Genomic DNA, 19,053 nt, shown 5'->3' with positions numbered 1-19,053 from the left:
GAAATTTGATCACAAGAAAATGATGTGGATCTATATGTATTGACATGTACAGATATTCATTACATACAGTTAATAATGGGGTACCTGGGTGTCTCAGTAGGTTAAGTGTCTGACGTTTGGTTTCAGCTCAGATCATGACCTCACAGTCATGGGATTGAGCCCCACATCAGGCTCTGTGCTCAACATGGAATCTGCTTGTCCCTCTCCCTTTTACTCCTCCCTCTGCTCATGCTTGTGCTCTCTCTCTCTTTAAAATAAATCAATAAAATCTTTTTTAAAATTATGTATTATATATTAATTATATGACTATTAATATATATGATATGTAAAGATAAAATATATAAAATTCTATTTTGTTGGAAATAGACACCATAATAATTCAAAATTTCCCTGTTTATATGTATAGCTTAATATGTAATTAACATGTATTACTCCATGTATGTTATATATGTGAAAGATAAGCCTGATAGCAATATGTATCATGTATTAGAGGGATACCATTTAGGAGGATCATGAAATGAATGTATTAAATGATAATAATTTTTTTAAAGAGCATAAAAGGTGAGATGTGGAAACTTTGAATATGAAAACTCTGAAGGGAAAATAATCAAGTTTCAACCTGATGCAGGAAATTGAGTTAAGAAGGGAATAAAGTGCAGTCAACCAGCTGTAATGCATTTTTGAAAAGCATGTTTGTTTCAATATGATTAAGGTATTAAATAATTTGAGCATAACACAATTTTCCCATTTGTGTGTAATTCACCCTGGAAAAACACTAGGTAAATGCAGGAAACTTCCCCCCGCTGACCCATGCTGTACAGGAATGCACAAAACACCCCTGCACACCCTTCACCATCTACCAGTATCTTCAGTTCATCCTGTGTGTTATGAGCCACACTCATCCATATCCAGTATTACAACTTCTCAAACAATTACAGATAATCCTCTCTCTACCACTTCACAGTAACTCACAGGCTGCAACCCTTCTCATGCCAACTGCCACAAGCAAGCTTCGGGTCTTTTTCAAGGTAAAGTGTCATGTTTAAGATGGTGCCGCCCTTTTCATTAGGTTCTTATCTTTTTTTCTGAGTGTTGTGTCACTAACCCCAATTTTACCATAAGGCCCCTGGTTTTGTTATGGGTTTTAAAAATTATTTATTTATTTATTTATTTATTTATTTATTTATTTATTTTTTAGAGAGAGCTCTCTGTCTCTGTCTCTCTCTCTCTCTCTCACACACACACACATACACACACACACACACAGAGCAGGGGGAAGAGGCAGAGGGTGAAGGAAAGAATCCTCAAGCAGACTCCCTGCTGAGGTGGGAGCTTGATCCCAGGACCTCAACATCATGACCTAAGCCAAAATCAAGAGATGGAGGCTCAAACAACTGAGCTACGCAGGTGTCCCAAGACCCTGGTTTTTATTCATGATTCTGCATGGCATGGTAATATAGGAAGGAATATATGTACCCTGTTCTAACAGAACTGACTATACAAGGGCTTTAGGTGGGTTTCAGGTGGAAGAAAGCATCATTAACAGAACAGATAGCATAAGGAAAAGACACTTTGAGTTTGAAATGGAATGGTAGTCCCCCCTTACATCTCTGGGGATGGGGGCAGTAATAAAGATCCCCCATTTATAAGAATTAACTGCCTCAGAGGATCCTGTGATGCTTTAGACATGGGTGATCTCTCCAAAATAGAGAACATACAGAGAAAAGAAGAGAGCCAAATCTGAGCTAATGGAAATTTTGATTTCAGGATTAGAGAAAGTGTAGAGAACAAAGAAGCTATGAGAACGGTTAAGGAGAGATTTCAAGAACAGGAAGGAAGTATTGATTCCTGGTAAAATGGATGGAGTAAACACATGAGAACCTTTCTCTCCCCCCAAACACCACTATAAAACCTGAACAGAAAATCACGGCACAGCTGTTTGGGGTCTCTGAGAAGCAAGTATCTCCAGCCAGATCAAAGAATGCCAGAATTTGAAGCACCACTGATTGGTCTTGATGTGATTGTCTTTCCTCTGGGATCCTCAGACCTGGCTCAAACCAGGGAGTGAGCACTGATGGGCAGAGAGAGACCCTGGAGAAACCCTCTGGTCTGGCTCATAAAGCAGAAAAAGAAACTCCAAAAGCTCAGAGACAGTGGAGAAAATTCTGGGTTTTTTCCCCTTCTCTTCTTACCTTACTCCACTGCACCCCAGCCTCCAGTCACTCAATCCTGTGTCAGGAGCCATGGCAGAGTCACAAATGGCAAGTAGCCGATAACCATAGGAGCTCAACCCTGAAGCAGAGTGCTCTTACTTCCCAATTCAGAGCTCCAACTCCAATAGGGCAGAGACAAACCTCACTGTTTTTTATATGCTTTTCTGCTGCTGTGGCACAATTGTGAAAGTGGGCAGTTGCTCACCAGAAGTGGAGCATTTAGGGTCAAAGGACCTAAATGAGGAGCCCCAGGGAATTGGAAAGTAAAGGGAAGAGAGTGCAAAGGGAGAGATTCAGGAAAGCAACCCCATAAAATTGTTTATGAACTCTAGGGCTTACCCCTGACCTGCACATCGTAGATCTGACTGGCACACCAAAGATGTTAGCTATGCTAACGGATAGCTTTCTGCCTGGTTCCACACTGGCCACTGGGTGATGCATTCATGAGACAGACCCAAACAGCACTGTCAAAGATTTGAAAACTGAACTGACTTTGGCATATAGCTATAGAAGGAGTGTTGGAATGTATGACCTATACTAACAATTGCAAGTTCTTGTTAAAATAAAAATACTGACTTCCTCCATAGGATTTAAACAAGAATCAGAGTCTCATAACATTAAAAATGCCCAGAAATATAATAGAAAATTACTAGGCATGTGAAGTATCCAAAAATCTCAACTTGCATGGGAAGAGACCATTGACCAATGATGAGATGATGCAGATGTTGGGATTATCTGAAAAAGACATTAAAACAGTTCTACAAATGTTCAATCATGAACACTCCAGAAACAAAAGTTAAAATAGAACGTATTAAAAAGACAAAAAAAATAGAAGGTATTGATACCTTCTATTTTAACTTTTAAACAAATAGAACTTAAGAATTAAACATTTTAGAATTAAAAAATATATATAAGCAAATTGACTATAGATCCAAGGGCAGAATGACAGAGGAGAGTCATTGAACTTGGAGACAGATTAATAGAAATTGTTTAATCTGACTAATAGAGCGAAAAAGATAGGAAAAAATTGAGCAGAAACTCAGGCATCTGTGGGGCAAAAATAAAAGGTCTAACGTTCCTGTCATCAGTCTCATAGGAAAAGAGAAAGTGTTGAAAAAAATGTCTGGAGACATCATGGCTGAGAATGTTGTAAGTCTGGTGAAAAGTTAAAGATTCAAGAGGCTGATTAAATAAGCTGAGCAAGAAAGATAAATCCAAAGTCACTCATGCCCACAAACATCAAAATCAAATTGCTGAAAACTAAAGACAAATTAAAAATACTGAAAGCAGTGATGCCTGTGCGGGTCAGTTAGTTGAGCATCCAGCTCCTGGTTTGGGTCCAGATCATGATCTCAGGGTCCTGACATCCAGCCCCCTGTCTGGGTCCCAGCTCAGTGAGGAGCCTGCTTCTTCTCCTCTTTCTGCCTTTCTCTTTTCCCTCTGCACCACCCCATTCATGCTTTCTCTTTTTTTTTTCTCTCTCTCTCTCAAATAAATAAAATCTTTAAAAAAAATTCTGAAAGCAGCCAGAAAGAGAGAAACCTATGGGCAAAGAACTATTTTAATGACAGATTCTCATCAGAAATCATGAAGCCCAGAGGAAGTGGCACATTTTTCAAGTGCTGCCAAGAATTATACACCCAGAATTCTATATTCACTGAAAATAGATGAAATAAAGATATTCTCAGATTAAGAAAAAATAATAGGGATCCTTGGGTGGCGCAGCGGTTTGGCGCCTGCCTTTGGCCCAGGGTGCGATCCTGGAGACCCGGGATAGAGGCCCACATCGGGCTCCCAGTGCATGGAGCCTGCTTCTCCCTCTGCCTGTGTCTCTGCCCCTCTCTCTCTCTCTGTGACTATCATAAATAAAAAAATAAAAAAAAGAAAAAATAATAAAGTCTGCAACCAGAAGACCTACTCTAAAAGAATTGCTTAGAGAAATGGGAAATTTTATACAGAAGGGAAATAATAGCAGAAGGAAACATCAGGAGTGAAAGAAGAGTAAAAGAAATGGTAAATAGCTGGGTAAATATAATAGATGACTCTTTTCTTGAGCTTTTTTTTTTAAGATTTCTTTATTTGAGGGGTACTGGGTGGCACAGTTGGTCGGGTGTCTGTCTCTTCATTATGGCTCAAGTCATGATTATAGGGTTGTGGGATGGAGCCCCACCTGGGGCTCCCAGCTAGGTGGTAGGGGGGTGGGGTCTTCTAGAGATTTTCACTCTCCCTCTGCTTCTGCCCCTCCTCCTGCTTACTCACTCTCTCAAAATAAATATCTTTTAAAAAATACACACAGAGTAGGAGGGAAAGGCAGAGGAACCTTCGAGCAGACACCCCATTGGGTGCAGAGCCCCATGTGGGACTTGATGCACGGCTTGATCTCACTACCCATAAGATCATGATCTGAGCTGAAACCAAGAGTCAGATGCCCCTAATTTTTTTGAGCTCCTTAATATATGTTTGGTAGTTGAATGCAAAAAGTATAAAATTATCTGATGAGGTTTTTAACGGAAGAAGGTATAATATATAAGACAACTGCAGCATAAACAGTAGAAGGTAAGAAAACCTATACGGTGATAAGGTTCCTAGAGTAACCACTAAAAACAAAATAAAACCAAACAAGTCAATCAATAACAGAGGATAACAGGAAAATGTCCTAACACTTGGCAATTAAACAATACCCTTCTGAATAATTCATGGGTCAAAGATGCTGTCTCAAGAAGGGAAATCAGAAAATATTTGAGCTGCAGTGATTGAACATCTGACTTTGGCTCAGGGCGTGATCCTGGAGTCCAGGGATCAAGTTCCCACACTGGGCTCCCCGCAGGGAGCCTGCTTCTCTCTCTGCCTATGTCTCTCTCTCTCTCTCTCTGTCTCTCATGAATAAATCAAACCTTAAAAAAAAAAAGAAAAAGAAAATATTTGAGCTGACTGAAAAGGGAAATACAAAATATCAAAATTTTTGAGAATAGTTAAAGCAGTTGCTTGAGGAAAATGTATAGTATTAAGGGGTTAGAATATGAAAGAAGGGTTTTATATCAATCCTCTTTCTTCCTTAAAAACTAGAGAAATTTGCTAAGAGAATAGATTTTAAAAATTCTCACCACAAAAAAAGTGAATTATGTGAGGTAATGAATGTGTTGCTAACCTTAAATGTGCCAGTCATCTTGCAGTATATACATATAAAATATCATAAAGTTGTATATCTTAAGCTTATGTAATATTACTTATTATCCTGATACTTCTGGGGAAAATATTAGAATAAACCACATCAAGTAGGAACAAAGAAATAATAAAATATAAGAAAATTCAGTGAAATTAAACATTTTCTATTATATATTTTTAATATTTAAAAAAAATTTTTTTTCTAGTCAGACCCACTGACTTGATGTAAGTGCCCATTAATGGGTTAAAACTCAAGTTGGAAAACAGATTTTTATAAGATAACTTCCAGAGGGAAACATTCTGGGCTCTCTTGAGAATTTCTAAGTTAATATTTAGGATATAACCAATCATAAAATTGAGTTTAAGGCCTTATTAAATTTTTAAAAATTCACTTTAATTAATACGTTGATTTCATTAGCAAGCTCTGTAGTATTAAAAGCTGCCAGGCTTACCATGGTAGATTAAAATTTTCACTTGAAAGCTCAAATTTTATCACTGGCAACAAACTTCAGTTGTTTCCTATGACAAACTGAAGTGACAAACTCTTCATTTATTTTAGAGAAAATCTATGCCAGCCAGCCAAGGATGAATAACCAGTTCATCAATTGTTCTTTCAAGTAAAAGTGGTGCTCCATGAAGTGGCCTGTGTGGCCCACATCACAATTGTACAAATGCTTTTCCTCAAGACAACGAAAAAGACATGCTTTTTTTTTTTTAAAGATATGCTTTATGCACAAATTCAATCACATAAAGTATTGAGAAGACAGAGTATTGTGAATACATAATTACTGATTCATCAAAGATATTCTTCAGTGACTATACAGCAATGAAGAATACAACAGCTGCCAAGTACCACTGCCTTGTTTTTGTGTAAGGCACCAGTAGTTTTACCCATCATTGTTTTGCCCCAACAATGCAAACAGCAACACAGTGGCAGTGTTACTAGGCAAGTAGTAGGTTTGAACTCGCAGACCCCTCCACAGATTGCCTGTTAATTAACATGCGTTACATGGGAAGGGAAGCTCATGTGCTTTCATGTCCTGCGAAAACTGTGCTGCCAGGTGTATGTGTCCATTGCCCAGGAGATGGTCCTCACCAGTATTAGCAGAGCCTGAAGTCATTATACACTTAAATCCTAGAGCCGCCTCACATGATTCCATACCCACTAAGCAATCTTTTGATAAATGAATTAATTGCCACTTCAGGCAGAGAATGCTAAGTGATGAGGCTGATGCAACTGTTTGGTCTACTTCAGTTACATTTCTCAATGTATATTATGCTTTTTATTAAACAGTCTTGATGAGCTTTGTTAAGTCAGCAACTTTGAATTCAACCAATTCTGGGACACTGATGAGGTAGTTTCTGAGAGTAAATGCTATCTTGTAACTGTACATTGTCTGTACATTTTTTGTTTCTTAGGACACCTTTTAAATTATCTGCATAAGGGGATCCCTGGGTGGCGCAGTGGTTTAGCACCTGCCTTTGGCCCAGGGCACAATCCTGGAGACTCGGGATCGTATCCCACATCGGGCTCCCGGTGCATGGAGCCTGCTTCTCCCTCTGCCTGTGTCTCTGCCTCTCTCTCTCTCTCTGTGGGACTATCATAAATTAAAAATAAATAAATAAATTATCTGCATAAGAATACTTCGTATGACAATTTTAAATAGAAAATCAGATTTTTTGAGTCTAAAAACAGCAAAATCCTATAAAATCTGAAAAATATTTCCTAAATTCTTCAGAAGCCTATTCCACCCTATATAGAGCTCTTTAATCATAGTTCGATGCTTTAAACATTGAAAAATTCTTTGCTGATAAAGTGAGATTATATGTAGGTATAGAGAACTAACTTGTTCAACACCTGAACTAACTCCATTTGAGCATGTCTTCCTGGATTTTAGAAAGCTATAAACTATATTTTCCAGATTCCTTTGCAGTTAGTTTTAGATGTCATTTAGGTTACTTCCAATCCAATGCACTAAAGTGGGTGAGCCTTTAATTTGGAGCTGCATTATGTGAGAAAGGAAGCAGATGTACTCACATGCAATGTGGTGGAGGTGGAATCTCCCAGAACTGGTAGCCTCATTCAGCAGTTTCCTGATCCTAGAACAGGCAACAGCAGTTTGATGGCCCAGTTCTGTAGTGTGGTTTTGGGATATATTTCTGAATGATCAGGCAATTATTCTGTGAGTTATCTATATACCTTAATAAATCCTGTAGGTCAAAACTATCTTTTTAAAAATTTTATTCAAATTCAATTTGCCAACATCTAACATCCAGTGCTCATCTCACCATGTAGGTCTAAACTACCTTGAGTAGACCTTGTTGAAGTCAGGAACTGACCAATTTGCCTTCTAATAACATTTCCTTTAACATGATCATGTTTCTGGGATGCCTGGGTGGCTCAGCGGTTGAGCGTCTGCCTTCAGCACAGGACATGTTCCTGGAATCCCGGGATCGAGTCCCACATCAGGCTGCCTGGGGGAGCCTGGTTCTCCCTCTGCCTGTGTCTCTGCCTCTCTTTGTCTCTCTCATGAATAAATAAATAAAATCTTTAAAAAAGAGAGAGATCATGTTTCTGTAGTTTTATGACAATATTTTCTTTCTCAATGGCTTTTTCTAAGCTGAGACAACATCCTTCGTACAAAAATACTATTAAAAAAACAAAAACAAACTACTATGTCAAGTTTTAGGATACATCTATAATTTTATTACAAAACCATTCTTTTGGCATTAGTTGGTTACAGTGATAGCAAGATACTGTGAGTGTGGAATAGCAGCTCTAATGTAACAGTTACATTCCCTGTTTCCTGAACCCAAATTTAAGTTACCTTATATCCATTACATACAAGTTACCTGCTTTCATTAATGCTGCAAATCCTGATGCATATACTCTTTAGGGAGGAGCTGATGCTAAGGGATTAGAGTAAATGTTGATAAGACTACAAAAGTTCCTTCATGGGACTTTCTTTTCCCTCCCCTCAAATTACTTTGCTTTAAAAGAATCAATTACTAGTCTGAATAGCAGCAGCACCCAAAGAGCATCACACTTAGTTCTGTTAAAAAGCAATACCTGTGCAATGCACCTTTTGCACCACAGGCAAAGGGAATGATCACTTTAAACTCCTGCATTAGAGTCTCTTAAAAAAATAAAAGCATTCCATCGAGTTCTTCCAGATGGTGTTATTGCTGTACATTTGTTGGTGGGTCACTCTCTGTGCTATGTTTGCTTTGAAGGGATCTTCCAATATATCTCCAATATTCCTTTCTTATAGTGTCCTTTTCTTTAGCTAGAATTTCACACAACTGAAAATGAAAAACAAAAATTATTTAAAGATCATATGTAAATCAATCTCTAGAGCAAATGCTTTTGAGTCAACAGTTAAACTAAGATCATGTTCAAATGAGAGATATCATTATAATCATTTATCATGCTCACTGGTGATGTGTGTTTTATAGACCTGCGCTGAACTCCTGAGTGAACACACTGAAAAGGGCAGGAATATAGTGGCACTGGGGAGGCTGAATTCTGAGACACCAAGGAGAGCAGAGTTCTACTGGCTTACCTCTAATGCTTTATTAAGAATGTCCTCCTTGTTGTCACATTGGTTTTCTAGCATGTCTTCATAGATATCCACGAGAAAGGCAATCAGGTAGGGGGAACTGTGACTTGGTTGTAAATCAAGTAACTGACTTAACAGATTGGGGTATCTGGAAAGACCACGATCCTGTAAAATCCTAAAAAAAAAAAATTATTCTCAATTTTGAGAAGGAAGAAAAATAATAGATTAAGGAAAGATGACCTCTGTAACATGAACAAAAGGAGACTTTTTTTTTTAAAGATTTAATTTTTATTTATTCATGAAAGACAGAGAGAGAGATGCAGAGGCACAGACAGAGGGAGAAGCAGGCTCCATGCAGGGAGCCCAACGTGGGACTCAATCCTGGGTCTCCAGGATGAGGCCCTGGGCTGAAGGTGGCACTAAACCGCTTAGCCACCTGGGCTGCCCAGAGGAGACTTATTTTAAATGAAGTTAAAACTAAATGAATTTTTAAAATTATGTAAGTTTTATTATGGATAATTTTCAGCTGAGTACAATTAGTTAAAAATAATGAAACTTAAAAGTGATCATTTATAACTCAAACTGCAACACACACAATTAAATCAGAAAATAAACCATCATCTTGAAATTAAAAAGTCAGAAAACAGGAGAGATATTTCTGTTTCTTCTTGAGATGGTTCTTTATAGCTTATAGCTCTCCAGATATTAGGATTCATCTCCAAATGTGACTGGGCTCCAAACTTTATGCTTTTTGGGCCTGGTTTCCAGGGAGACCTCTAAGCTAAAAAAGGAGCCTGATTATATCAGTGGCCACTCGAGTGAAACCTTGTCAATTTAAGGAATGAAATTTGTAAAAGGAGATCTCTAGAATTGAAAATAGAAAGGCTGGCTATGCATCTGTGCAATCTGCTTTTAAATAGTTTGTTTTGTCTTTACTATGCTCCTGAGCTAAACAGAAGCTGTGTATATCCCATTCCTTGACATAAACACCATAGGATTCATAAATACAATTCTAATTGTATTACTGTTTAGCCATGGACTATTCTAAAAACTGTGCTGGTATGTGCTTGGGAGGTGAAGAGGATAGAAGGCACTGTTCTTGGGTGTTATCATCTTACACTGGTCTACTTCTCTTAGACCCAGAAAAATGGAAAATTCTTTAATATCCTTTTGGAACCTAATTAACAGAACATATACCATGATACATCACATCAATAGGTGGGTTTTATATAAAATAATCCAAAACTATTGCTTACCCTTTCAAATAGTTCCATGCGCTTTCATTATGCGGTACTAGTTTGATCATTTCCAGAGTGTACCTACAAGAAAAAGACCACAAAGAAATATGTATATAAATTTTAAGAGTAGTGCAATAATTAGAAATAGTTTTAATAAGACTGTGGCACAGCTTGGATATGTGCTTTCATCTATCTTAGTGGGCTGTGACTAGGTCTAGGTCATATCTAATTTAGAGAGAATCCTTCAAGTCTGCAGTTTTCAATTCATAGTTACATTGTTCCTCCTTCCTGTAAATTTGTAACCAATTCAGGAAAGGATACCTAACTAACACAAAGGCTCAATTTACAACAGGAAAATAAACTGATGTGGGAGATTTCCTTTAATTTAAGCTTTCTCTTTGAAGAAAATGGCAGCTAAAACGGGAGGTTTTACTTTTATTGGTAAAACAATCTTGGCAAAGAGCCTAAGGTCTACTTATGCCCAACAAATCCTGAGTCATTAAAAAAGGAGAACTACATAATCTTAGGAGCTGTAAATAATAAATAGCATGGAAATTGTATAGACAAAGAATAAAAATGAGAAATCAACACAAATGTGTACTTTTTATGTTCTAAAACAAGATTACTGGGCAGCCCCCGTGGCGCAGCGGTTTAGCGCCACCTGCAGCCTGGGGTGTGATCCTGGAGACCCAGGATCGAGTCCCACATCGGGCTTCCTGCATGGAGCCTGCTTCTCCCTCTGCCTATGTCTCTGCCTCTCTCTTCGCTCTCTCTGAATGAATAAATAAGTAAATCTTTAATAAACCAATCAATCAATCAATCAAGATTACTAATTATGATGTGATAACCAGTCAAAATGGACACTCCCTTTCTCTTCCCTTTAATCAGATTAAGTATAATTTAGATCCAATTACAACAAATTCCAAGGGAGTACCAGAATTTAGCTTTACTACAGACTTGCTCAACTGAGTAAGTCACTGACTAAAGTTTAGTAATCTTGGTATTATTGCAGTGCTGTTAGGACAGCATTTTTTTCAGAGTACAGTAGTCCCTCTTTCTCCACAGAGGATGGGTTCCCAAATGCCCAGTAGATGCCTGAAATCACAGAGTATCAAATTCTATATATGTTTTTTCCTATACACACAGTTATGATAAAGCTTAATTTATTGGCACACTAAGAGATTAAGAATAAAATAGAACAATTATAATATAGTCACAGTAATAAAAGTTATATGTAGTCTCTCTCAAAATACCTTTTTTTAAAAAAAGATTTTATTTATTTGAGAGAGAGAGCGAGCGTGCGTGCAAGCAGGGGGAGTGGGAGAGGAAGAAGCAGGCTCCCTGCTGAGAAGGGAGCCCAACATGGGGCTTGATCCCAGCAATCTGGGATTATGACCTGATGAGCTGAAAGCAGATGTTTAACTGCTTGAGCCACCCAGGCACCCCTCAAAATATCTTACGAGACTGTAACTCATCCTTCTTGTGATGATTTAAGATAATGAAATGCCTAAATAATAAGATGAAGTGAGGTGAATGACAGGCATTGTGATGTAGCCTTAAGTTATACTACCTAATAATGTCTCACCATACACAGGGTCATCAGAGGATCACATGTTTCTGGACCACATTTGACTGTGAGTAACTGAAACCTCAGAAAGCAAAGATGCAGGTAAGGGGGGACTGCTATAATGATAAACTCATTCAGCATTATGAAAAGGTTTTTTTCTGACTATTTTTACATGATCTAATGTTTCCAGTTATTTTTCAAACCATTTCCCTGCATGTCTTTATTGATCATTGTAGAAGACTTTTTTTTTTTTAAGATTTTATTTATTCATGAGAGACAGGGAGAGAGGCAGAGACACAGGCAGAGATAGAAGCAGGATCCATGAAGGGAGCCCGATGTGGGACTCAATCCCAGGACCCCAGGATCACACCCCGAGCTGAAGGCAGATGGTTCAACAGCTGACCCAGCCAGCCATCCCTGTAGAGATTCTTAATCTCATTTTGGCAATACCTAAAGAATTTTATCCACATACATATGCACTAAGGCATGATCTATCTTAATGGTTAAAATATGCACTTTGAGGTCAGAGTGCCTAGCTTGTTTTATTTTTGTTTTTCTAAGTTGTCTCTACACCCAACATGGGGCTTGAACTCACAACCCTATGGACTCTCGACACCAAGATCAAGAGTTGCATGCTCTATAAACTGAGCCCACCAGGTGCTCCAGACTGCTTAGCTTCTAATCTTAGTCCTATCAATTATTATCTCTGTGCTCTTAGGTGCATTATAGAACGGTACTGAACCTCAAATTCTTCATCTGATATCTTACAGTGTTGTTATAAAAATTAAATAAGAATTCCTGGCATGTAGTAAATGTTTAATAAGTGGTAATGAGTGGGGCACCTGGGTGGCTCAGTTGGTTGAGCATCCAACTCTTGATGTCAGCTCAGGTCATGATCTCAAGGTCGTGGAATTGAGCCCTGTATTGGTTTCCACAATCAGTGCAGAATCTGCTATAGATTCTCTCCCTCTCTCTCTAAATAACATCTTTTAAAAATAAATAAATGGTAACTATTATTAACAGTACCAGTAGTACTCATGGAAATATGGCCATGATATATTAAATGAAAAAAATAAAACAGTGTGCATAATACCACTGCCTAGGTTGCTGTGCATACATGTTCGCAAATGTACTTAATAAGGTTTGGAAGGACCCACACTAATTGTAGCTCACTCTAAAGAATGGGGTATGGGAAGAGAGAGAAAGAGATTTTGATGTTTAACTTTATGCAATTCAGTACAATTTCCCCCTACAACTAGACTGCATTACTTTTATAATAAAAGGAAAAAGAAAATAATAAGGTAAATCCATATTCTTTAGAGTTAAAAAATTTAAATTCTAGTTAACTACAGCTACTCTTTGTATTTTAAATATTTTATTTATTTATTCATGAGAGACACATAGAGAGAGGGGCAGAGACATAAGCAGAGGGAGAAGTAGGCTCCCTCCTGGGAGCTCAATGCGGGACTCAATCCCAGGATCTCAGGATCATGACTGGAGCCAAAGGTAGAGACTCAACTGCTGAGCCACCAGGCGTCACACTCTTTGCATTTTAAATTTTTTTTTTTTCTTGCCTATCTTAGTGGTACTGACAAACCTTAATTATGGAAAACTCTTAGACTTTTTTAAAACAATTTTTAAAATATTTTATTTTTAAGTAATCTCTACACTGAATATGGGGTTCGAAGTCATGACACCCAGACCAAGAGAGTCTCATGCCCCACTGACTGAGCCAGCAGGCACCCCTGTAAAACTCTTAGATTCCTATTTCTGCTTCTATTTAGTGATAGAAAACCAGTGATTTGCCTTTGAAGGCTATGAGAAGTTTCTGTGTTTCACTCTTCATACTCAACGTTGAAGTATCTTATTAAACCTAACCTAAGGAAGTATGCTATAGTAAATAAAGAATATGTGGTATTTGAAATCCCTAATTATTAGTGGGTTAATTCAAGGAATAACCTGAAGCATTCTATCTTTTGGCAAGAAAGCTACTGAATTCTCTTAAGGATGACACTTTACTTCCTTCAGAATATTTTTGTTCTAATCCTCATGACACAATACCAATCCTAAATGAAAAAAAAGGTAATTTATAGAGGGCTGGATAATGAGTCTGAATTTTCCCCACTAAAGCCCCAGTATTTAGGTTTAAGAATAATAAAATTGGGCAGCCCAGGTGGCTCAGCAGTTTAGCGCTGCCTTCAGCCCAGGGCGTGATTCTGGAGACCCAGGATCAAGTCCCAGGTCCAGCTCCCTACATGCAGCCTGCTTCTCCCTCTGCCTATGTCTCTGCGCCACGCCCCCCCCCGCCCCCGCCCCGTGTTTCTCATGAATAGATATATTTTAAAAAAAGAATAAAATTATTTCAGTAAGTTCACAGTTATCCTTCAGATCAATACTATTCAACAGAACTTGCTAGGATGATGATAATGTTATCTGTGCTGCCCAATATAGTAGTCATTAGCCACATGTGGGTACTGAACCCCTGAGAAGTGATTCATACTACTGAGGAATGGAATTATGTGATTTTAATTAATTTGAACTTAAGAAGCCATATGTGGCTAGTGACTATCATATTAGTGCAACTTTGAAGAGCAGAGCAGTAAAAAGAAAGCATGAAACATGCTTGAGGGGTATTTGGCTGCTTCTGAAAGAAGCATGGAGCAGAGAGTTAATGTAGGATCCTGGATTATGACCTTTCTTTCTTTTTAATGTAAATCACCAGAACCCTATATAGAAGAGATTAAAAGATAAGCTAGCCGGCCTGACCTAAGCAGAAGTAATAAAAAGGGTGATGAAGGCAGACAGTTGTAAAAATCAGCTATTCCCAGGAGCTGTAATATTTATTTTTAACTTTTTAAAAGTTCTAGGCCCAATGTGGGGCTTAAAACTCACAACCCTGAGATTAAGAGTTGTATGCTCTACTGAGTCAGCCAGGTGCCCCTTGTTTTACTTTTGTAATTCAAATTATGACTGTGTTGTCATCAGGCTATAAAAACAATAAATATGCTCAAATATAAAACAGAAAAAACAAAGTCAGAAAAGTGGCTATTAATGTGTGTATAGATATTAATATTCATTCTAATTCAAAGAATTCTAGCGCTTATAACAGCTTTTTGTATGTTAAAGCAGTAGTTCTCAAATAGGGATGGTTTTACCCCACAGGGGACATTTGGCAATGTATAGGAACATTTTTGTTTGTCATAACTTGAGGGGAGGGGATTCCTCCTGTTACATCCTGACAGGACGTAAAAGCCAGGAATGCTGCTAAACATTCTACATACAGTGTACAGGACATCCCCCCACCAAACCCTGCACAGAAGAACATGGCACCTGGGGGCTATTATCTAAAGGGCAGCAGAATTTAGTAAGATAGTTTTAAAATAAAGCTGATTTCTTTTCAATCTGTGGTAACAACAATATTTCAAGAAACTTAAGACATTACAATGTAGAGGCATATTATAGTATCTATAAATTGGCGTTAGAGATTTCATCTAAGCATTCTATCCTCTTAGTTCAAGGAGGGCAGGATCAGGGCCAGTCTTTATCTTTGTTGGGTCCCCAATGTCTTAGACATAATAGGCACACAAATATTCTTTTAATGAGTGAACAAGTGAAGGAGATTACTAACTGGACTTCTCTCTCCAATATAGCACGATCATTGTAGCCAGTGGTGTTAGAAATTACGAAGTATCTTTGGTTCCATACAGAGTTATTTCTCACATCCTCTTTAAGAAGTTGGTCTACATACTGCAGCTCATTATCCCAAAGTTTAAATTCCTAAGAGAAAATAAAAAATACCCAATTAGAAATGTCACATTATTTTTTTTTAATATTTTATTTTTAGGTAAACTCCATACTCAACGTGGGATTCAAACTCATAACCCCAAGAAAGAGTCACACATGCTCCTCTGAGTCAGCCAGGTGCCCCTAGAAATGTCCCATTATTAATAAAAAATATAAATAAATAAAATTTCAGCTAAGCTAGGCAAAACTGAAGATGTAGAACTTATCACATATTTGGAGGAAAGTGACAATTGCAGGTCAAGGAAATGAAGGGGAAAAGAAGTCATCAAAGACAAAGGCATGGTCACAAAGAAGGAAAAAATAAGGAAGAGTGAGCAAAGTGGCCTATGATTCAGTACCATCTTCTTCTTCTTCTTTTTTTTTTAAAGATTTTATTTATTTATTCATGAGAAACACAGAGAGAGAGACAGAGACAGAGACACAGGCAGAGGGAGAAGCAGGCTCCATGCAGGGAGCCCGACGCGGGACTCAATTCCGGGACTCCAGGATCATGCCCTGGGCCGAAGGCAGGCTTAGTTAAACCACTGAGCCACCCAGGGATCCTCCTCAGTATCATCTTCTTATGAACAATTTATATACCAAGAGGCATGTTTATACTATTTAAACAGACCGAAGAATTACTCAGAAAGACTAAATCACAGGCAAAAAAGGCTTATGTAACTAAATGCTTATGCATTATTTAAGGTGAAAATTTAGAGGGGAAAAAATCAAACTCAGAAAATGATTAATTATAGTATAGTAATTCAGTGGATTTGATAGGAATACATAATATTAAGTAAAAGGGAAGTATTAAGAATGCACATATATGATAAAGTGACATTAAGGGGATCCCTGGGTGGCGCAGCAGTTTAGCGCCTGCCTTTGGCCCAGGGCGCGATCCTGGAGACCCGGGATCGAATCCCACATCGGGCTCCCGTGCATGGAGCCTGCTTCTCCCTCTGCCTGTGTCTCTGACTCTCTCTCTCTCTCTCTCTCTCTCTCTCTGTGTGTGACTATTATAAATAAATAAAAATTAAAAAAAAAATAAAGTGACATTAAAATACATGTGGAGAAATATAAACAGCTTCATTTAAATACAAATTTTTACATTAAGGATTTGATAGGAATACATAATATTAAGTAAAAGGGAAGTATTAACAATGGACATATATGATAAAGTGACATTAAAATACATTTGGAGAAATATAAACAGCTTGATTTAAATACAAATTTTTACATTATAAGGTTATTTTAATTTAAAAACTATGGGAAAGGGCAGCCTGGGTGGCTCAGCGGTTTAGCGCCGCCTTCAGCCCAGGGCCTGATCCTGGAGACCCGGGATCGAGTCTCACATCAGGCTCCCTGCCTGGAGCTGGCTTCTCCCTCTGCCTGTGTCTGCCTCTCTCTCTCTGTGTCTTTCATGAATAAATAAATAAAATCTTTAAAAAATATATTGTTTTAAATCTCTTTATTATTCAACTTTAATGAAACAGCTTATTAAGCAAACAAGGGCTACACAAGATATGCAAAATTGCCTTTTAGAGAATGGGAGAGATGTTTATATACTGATTTGATCTCTTCATTTGATCCCTTACATAAATATGAAAATGAATATATGGGCAGCCCTGGTGGCTCAGTGGTTTAGCGCCGCCTTCAGCCCAGGGCCTGATCCTGGAGACCTGGGATCGAGTCTCACATCAGGCTCCCTGCCTGGAGCCGGCTTCTCCCTCTGCCTGTGTCTCTGCCTCTCTCTCTCTCTCTGTGTCTCTCATGAGTAAAACACTAAAATCTTAAAACAAACAAACAAACAAAAAACAACTATGGAAAGAAGAGAACAAAGACAATTTAAAAAAGAAATGAAAGGCAGCTAGGTGGCTCAGCGGTTTACTATCGCCTTCAGCCCAGGGCATGATCCTGGAGACCTGGGATCGAGTCTCACATCGGGCTCCTGCATGGAGCCTGCTTCTCCCTCTGCCTGTGTCTCTGCCTCCCTCTCTCTCTCTCTCTGTGTGTCTCTCATGAATAAATGGATAAAATCTTTAAAAATAAATAAATAAATAAAAAAGGTCAAAATTTACAAATACTGCAAAAGCTGGGGATATTAACTGTGAAAAAGCTAATGGAGTTTTATTTCTTATTTGAGAAAGGCAAAAGGGTAGAATTTCATGAAAAACAGGGCAGCTCTGGTGGCTCAGCGGTTTAGCGCTGCCTTCAGCCCAGGGATCTTGGAGACCTGGGATCAAGTCCCACGTCGGGCTCTCTGCGTGGAGCCTGCTTCTTCCTCTGCCTGTGTCTCTGCCTTTTTCTCTGTGTCTCTCATGAATAAATAAATAAAATCTTAAAAAAAAATTGTTTTAAAATATATATATATAAATAAATAAAAAGAATTTCATGAAAAACAAAAATACCAAGTATTTTTAGAAAATGTATGCCTTTAAAGAAATCCAGAAAAGTTTAAATTTTTAAGTAAGAAAAAAATTTGTGAACTACTCTTGGTATAAAGAATAGTATACAAAGTAGCAATCACTGGAAAAAATTCATAGGAAACAACACTAGAATTGTTTGCTGGAATACATAAAATGCCCAGAGTGGGAGTTATAACTATTCTCTTCTATTCAGGGTTTAGCCTAAAATTTTCGCAAGTGGGCAGAAATAAAATTATGACTGTAAAATTGTATTCCAAAGTTTATGTATGCAAAAACCCCAATAGGTACCATGCCCTTGTTAATTAAAATAACAGCTGTATTAACAGATCACAACTACCTTTCCTATTCAATTTGCTAATAAATATAAGATGTGATACAAATTCAATCTAAGAAATACAAGTTAAAAAAAAACAATCAAAAAAAGAAATACAAAAGTTGCTATTATTCTTCTTTAATGTGAACTACTTACAATACTTACAATGAGAGATTCTAAGACTAATCAACATGAAGGATGTCAGGTCTTAAATAAGCGTCTTAATATTTCTTAGTCATTATATATTGTTTGTAATGATCTATACGTATATTTTAGTTCAGGAGTATACTTATAATTCAACAGTAATTTTAATTATTTAATCCAGTTAAAACATAATCTGAAAAATATTGTAACAAGAAAGGCAATACCTGGATAACCCATTGTCGATGTTGCCAGGCATGATAATTCTTTGCATCCTGATTAAGAATATCAGCAATAAACTCAAGCTCCTGAGATGGATCTTTTAGCCATTCCACTAATACTCGCCTATGATGCCTAAAGCAGGGAGAAGAAAGAACTTTTGTGTTAATGCGTCCAAGAACTGAAGTATCAACTGCGTGTGTTGTACTCTGCGATGTGGAGGAAAACTTAAAAAACAGAAATTCACCACTAATTCTCTCTATACTGGAGAAACATTAGGAGGGAAAAATTCCAGAACGCTAAGTAAGAACAGTTGAGAAAGATAAAACAGTGATTTGTGTATAAAATGAAATTAGATAGTTTTAAGGAAGATTAATTTCAAGCTAAATCTGAAGTAATCTTTTGACAACCACAAAATCCTGTCAAAG

The 19,053-nt window shown here is 37.7% G+C and overlaps 1 protein-coding gene across 1 annotated transcript in view; it reads right to left on the bottom strand.

The window, feature by feature from the left end:
* Positions 1-8,057: 8,057 nt before the first annotated feature.
* The window catches only part of FNTA (farnesyltransferase, CAAX box, alpha), a 30,281-nt gene continuing 19,285 nt past the window's right edge, over positions 8,058-19,053 (bottom strand). Inside the window, exons 5-9 of the mRNA XM_055335475.1 lie at positions 18,634-18,760; positions 15,372-15,520; positions 10,195-10,257; positions 8,942-9,113; positions 8,058-8,681 (exon numbers count right to left, since the gene is read on the bottom strand). Of these exons, the coding sequence (XP_055191450.1) occupies positions 8,559-8,681; positions 8,942-9,113; positions 10,195-10,257; positions 15,372-15,520; positions 18,634-18,760 (634 nt within the window). The 3' untranslated portion in view covers positions 8,058-8,558. The remainder of the gene's footprint in view (positions 8,682-8,941; positions 9,114-10,194; positions 10,258-15,371; positions 15,521-18,633; positions 18,761-19,053) is intronic.

The sequence above is a fragment of the Nyctereutes procyonoides genome, unplaced genomic scaffold (genome assembly GCF_905146905.1).
Source record: "Nyctereutes procyonoides isolate TBG_1078 unplaced genomic scaffold, NYPRO_anot_genome, whole genome shotgun sequence".
In the NCBI taxonomy this organism is placed as follows: Eukaryota; Metazoa; Chordata; class Mammalia; order Carnivora; family Canidae; genus Nyctereutes; species Nyctereutes procyonoides.
The sequence above is the reverse complement of the archived record's forward strand: the minus strand, read 5'-3'. Positions and strand labels throughout refer to the sequence as shown.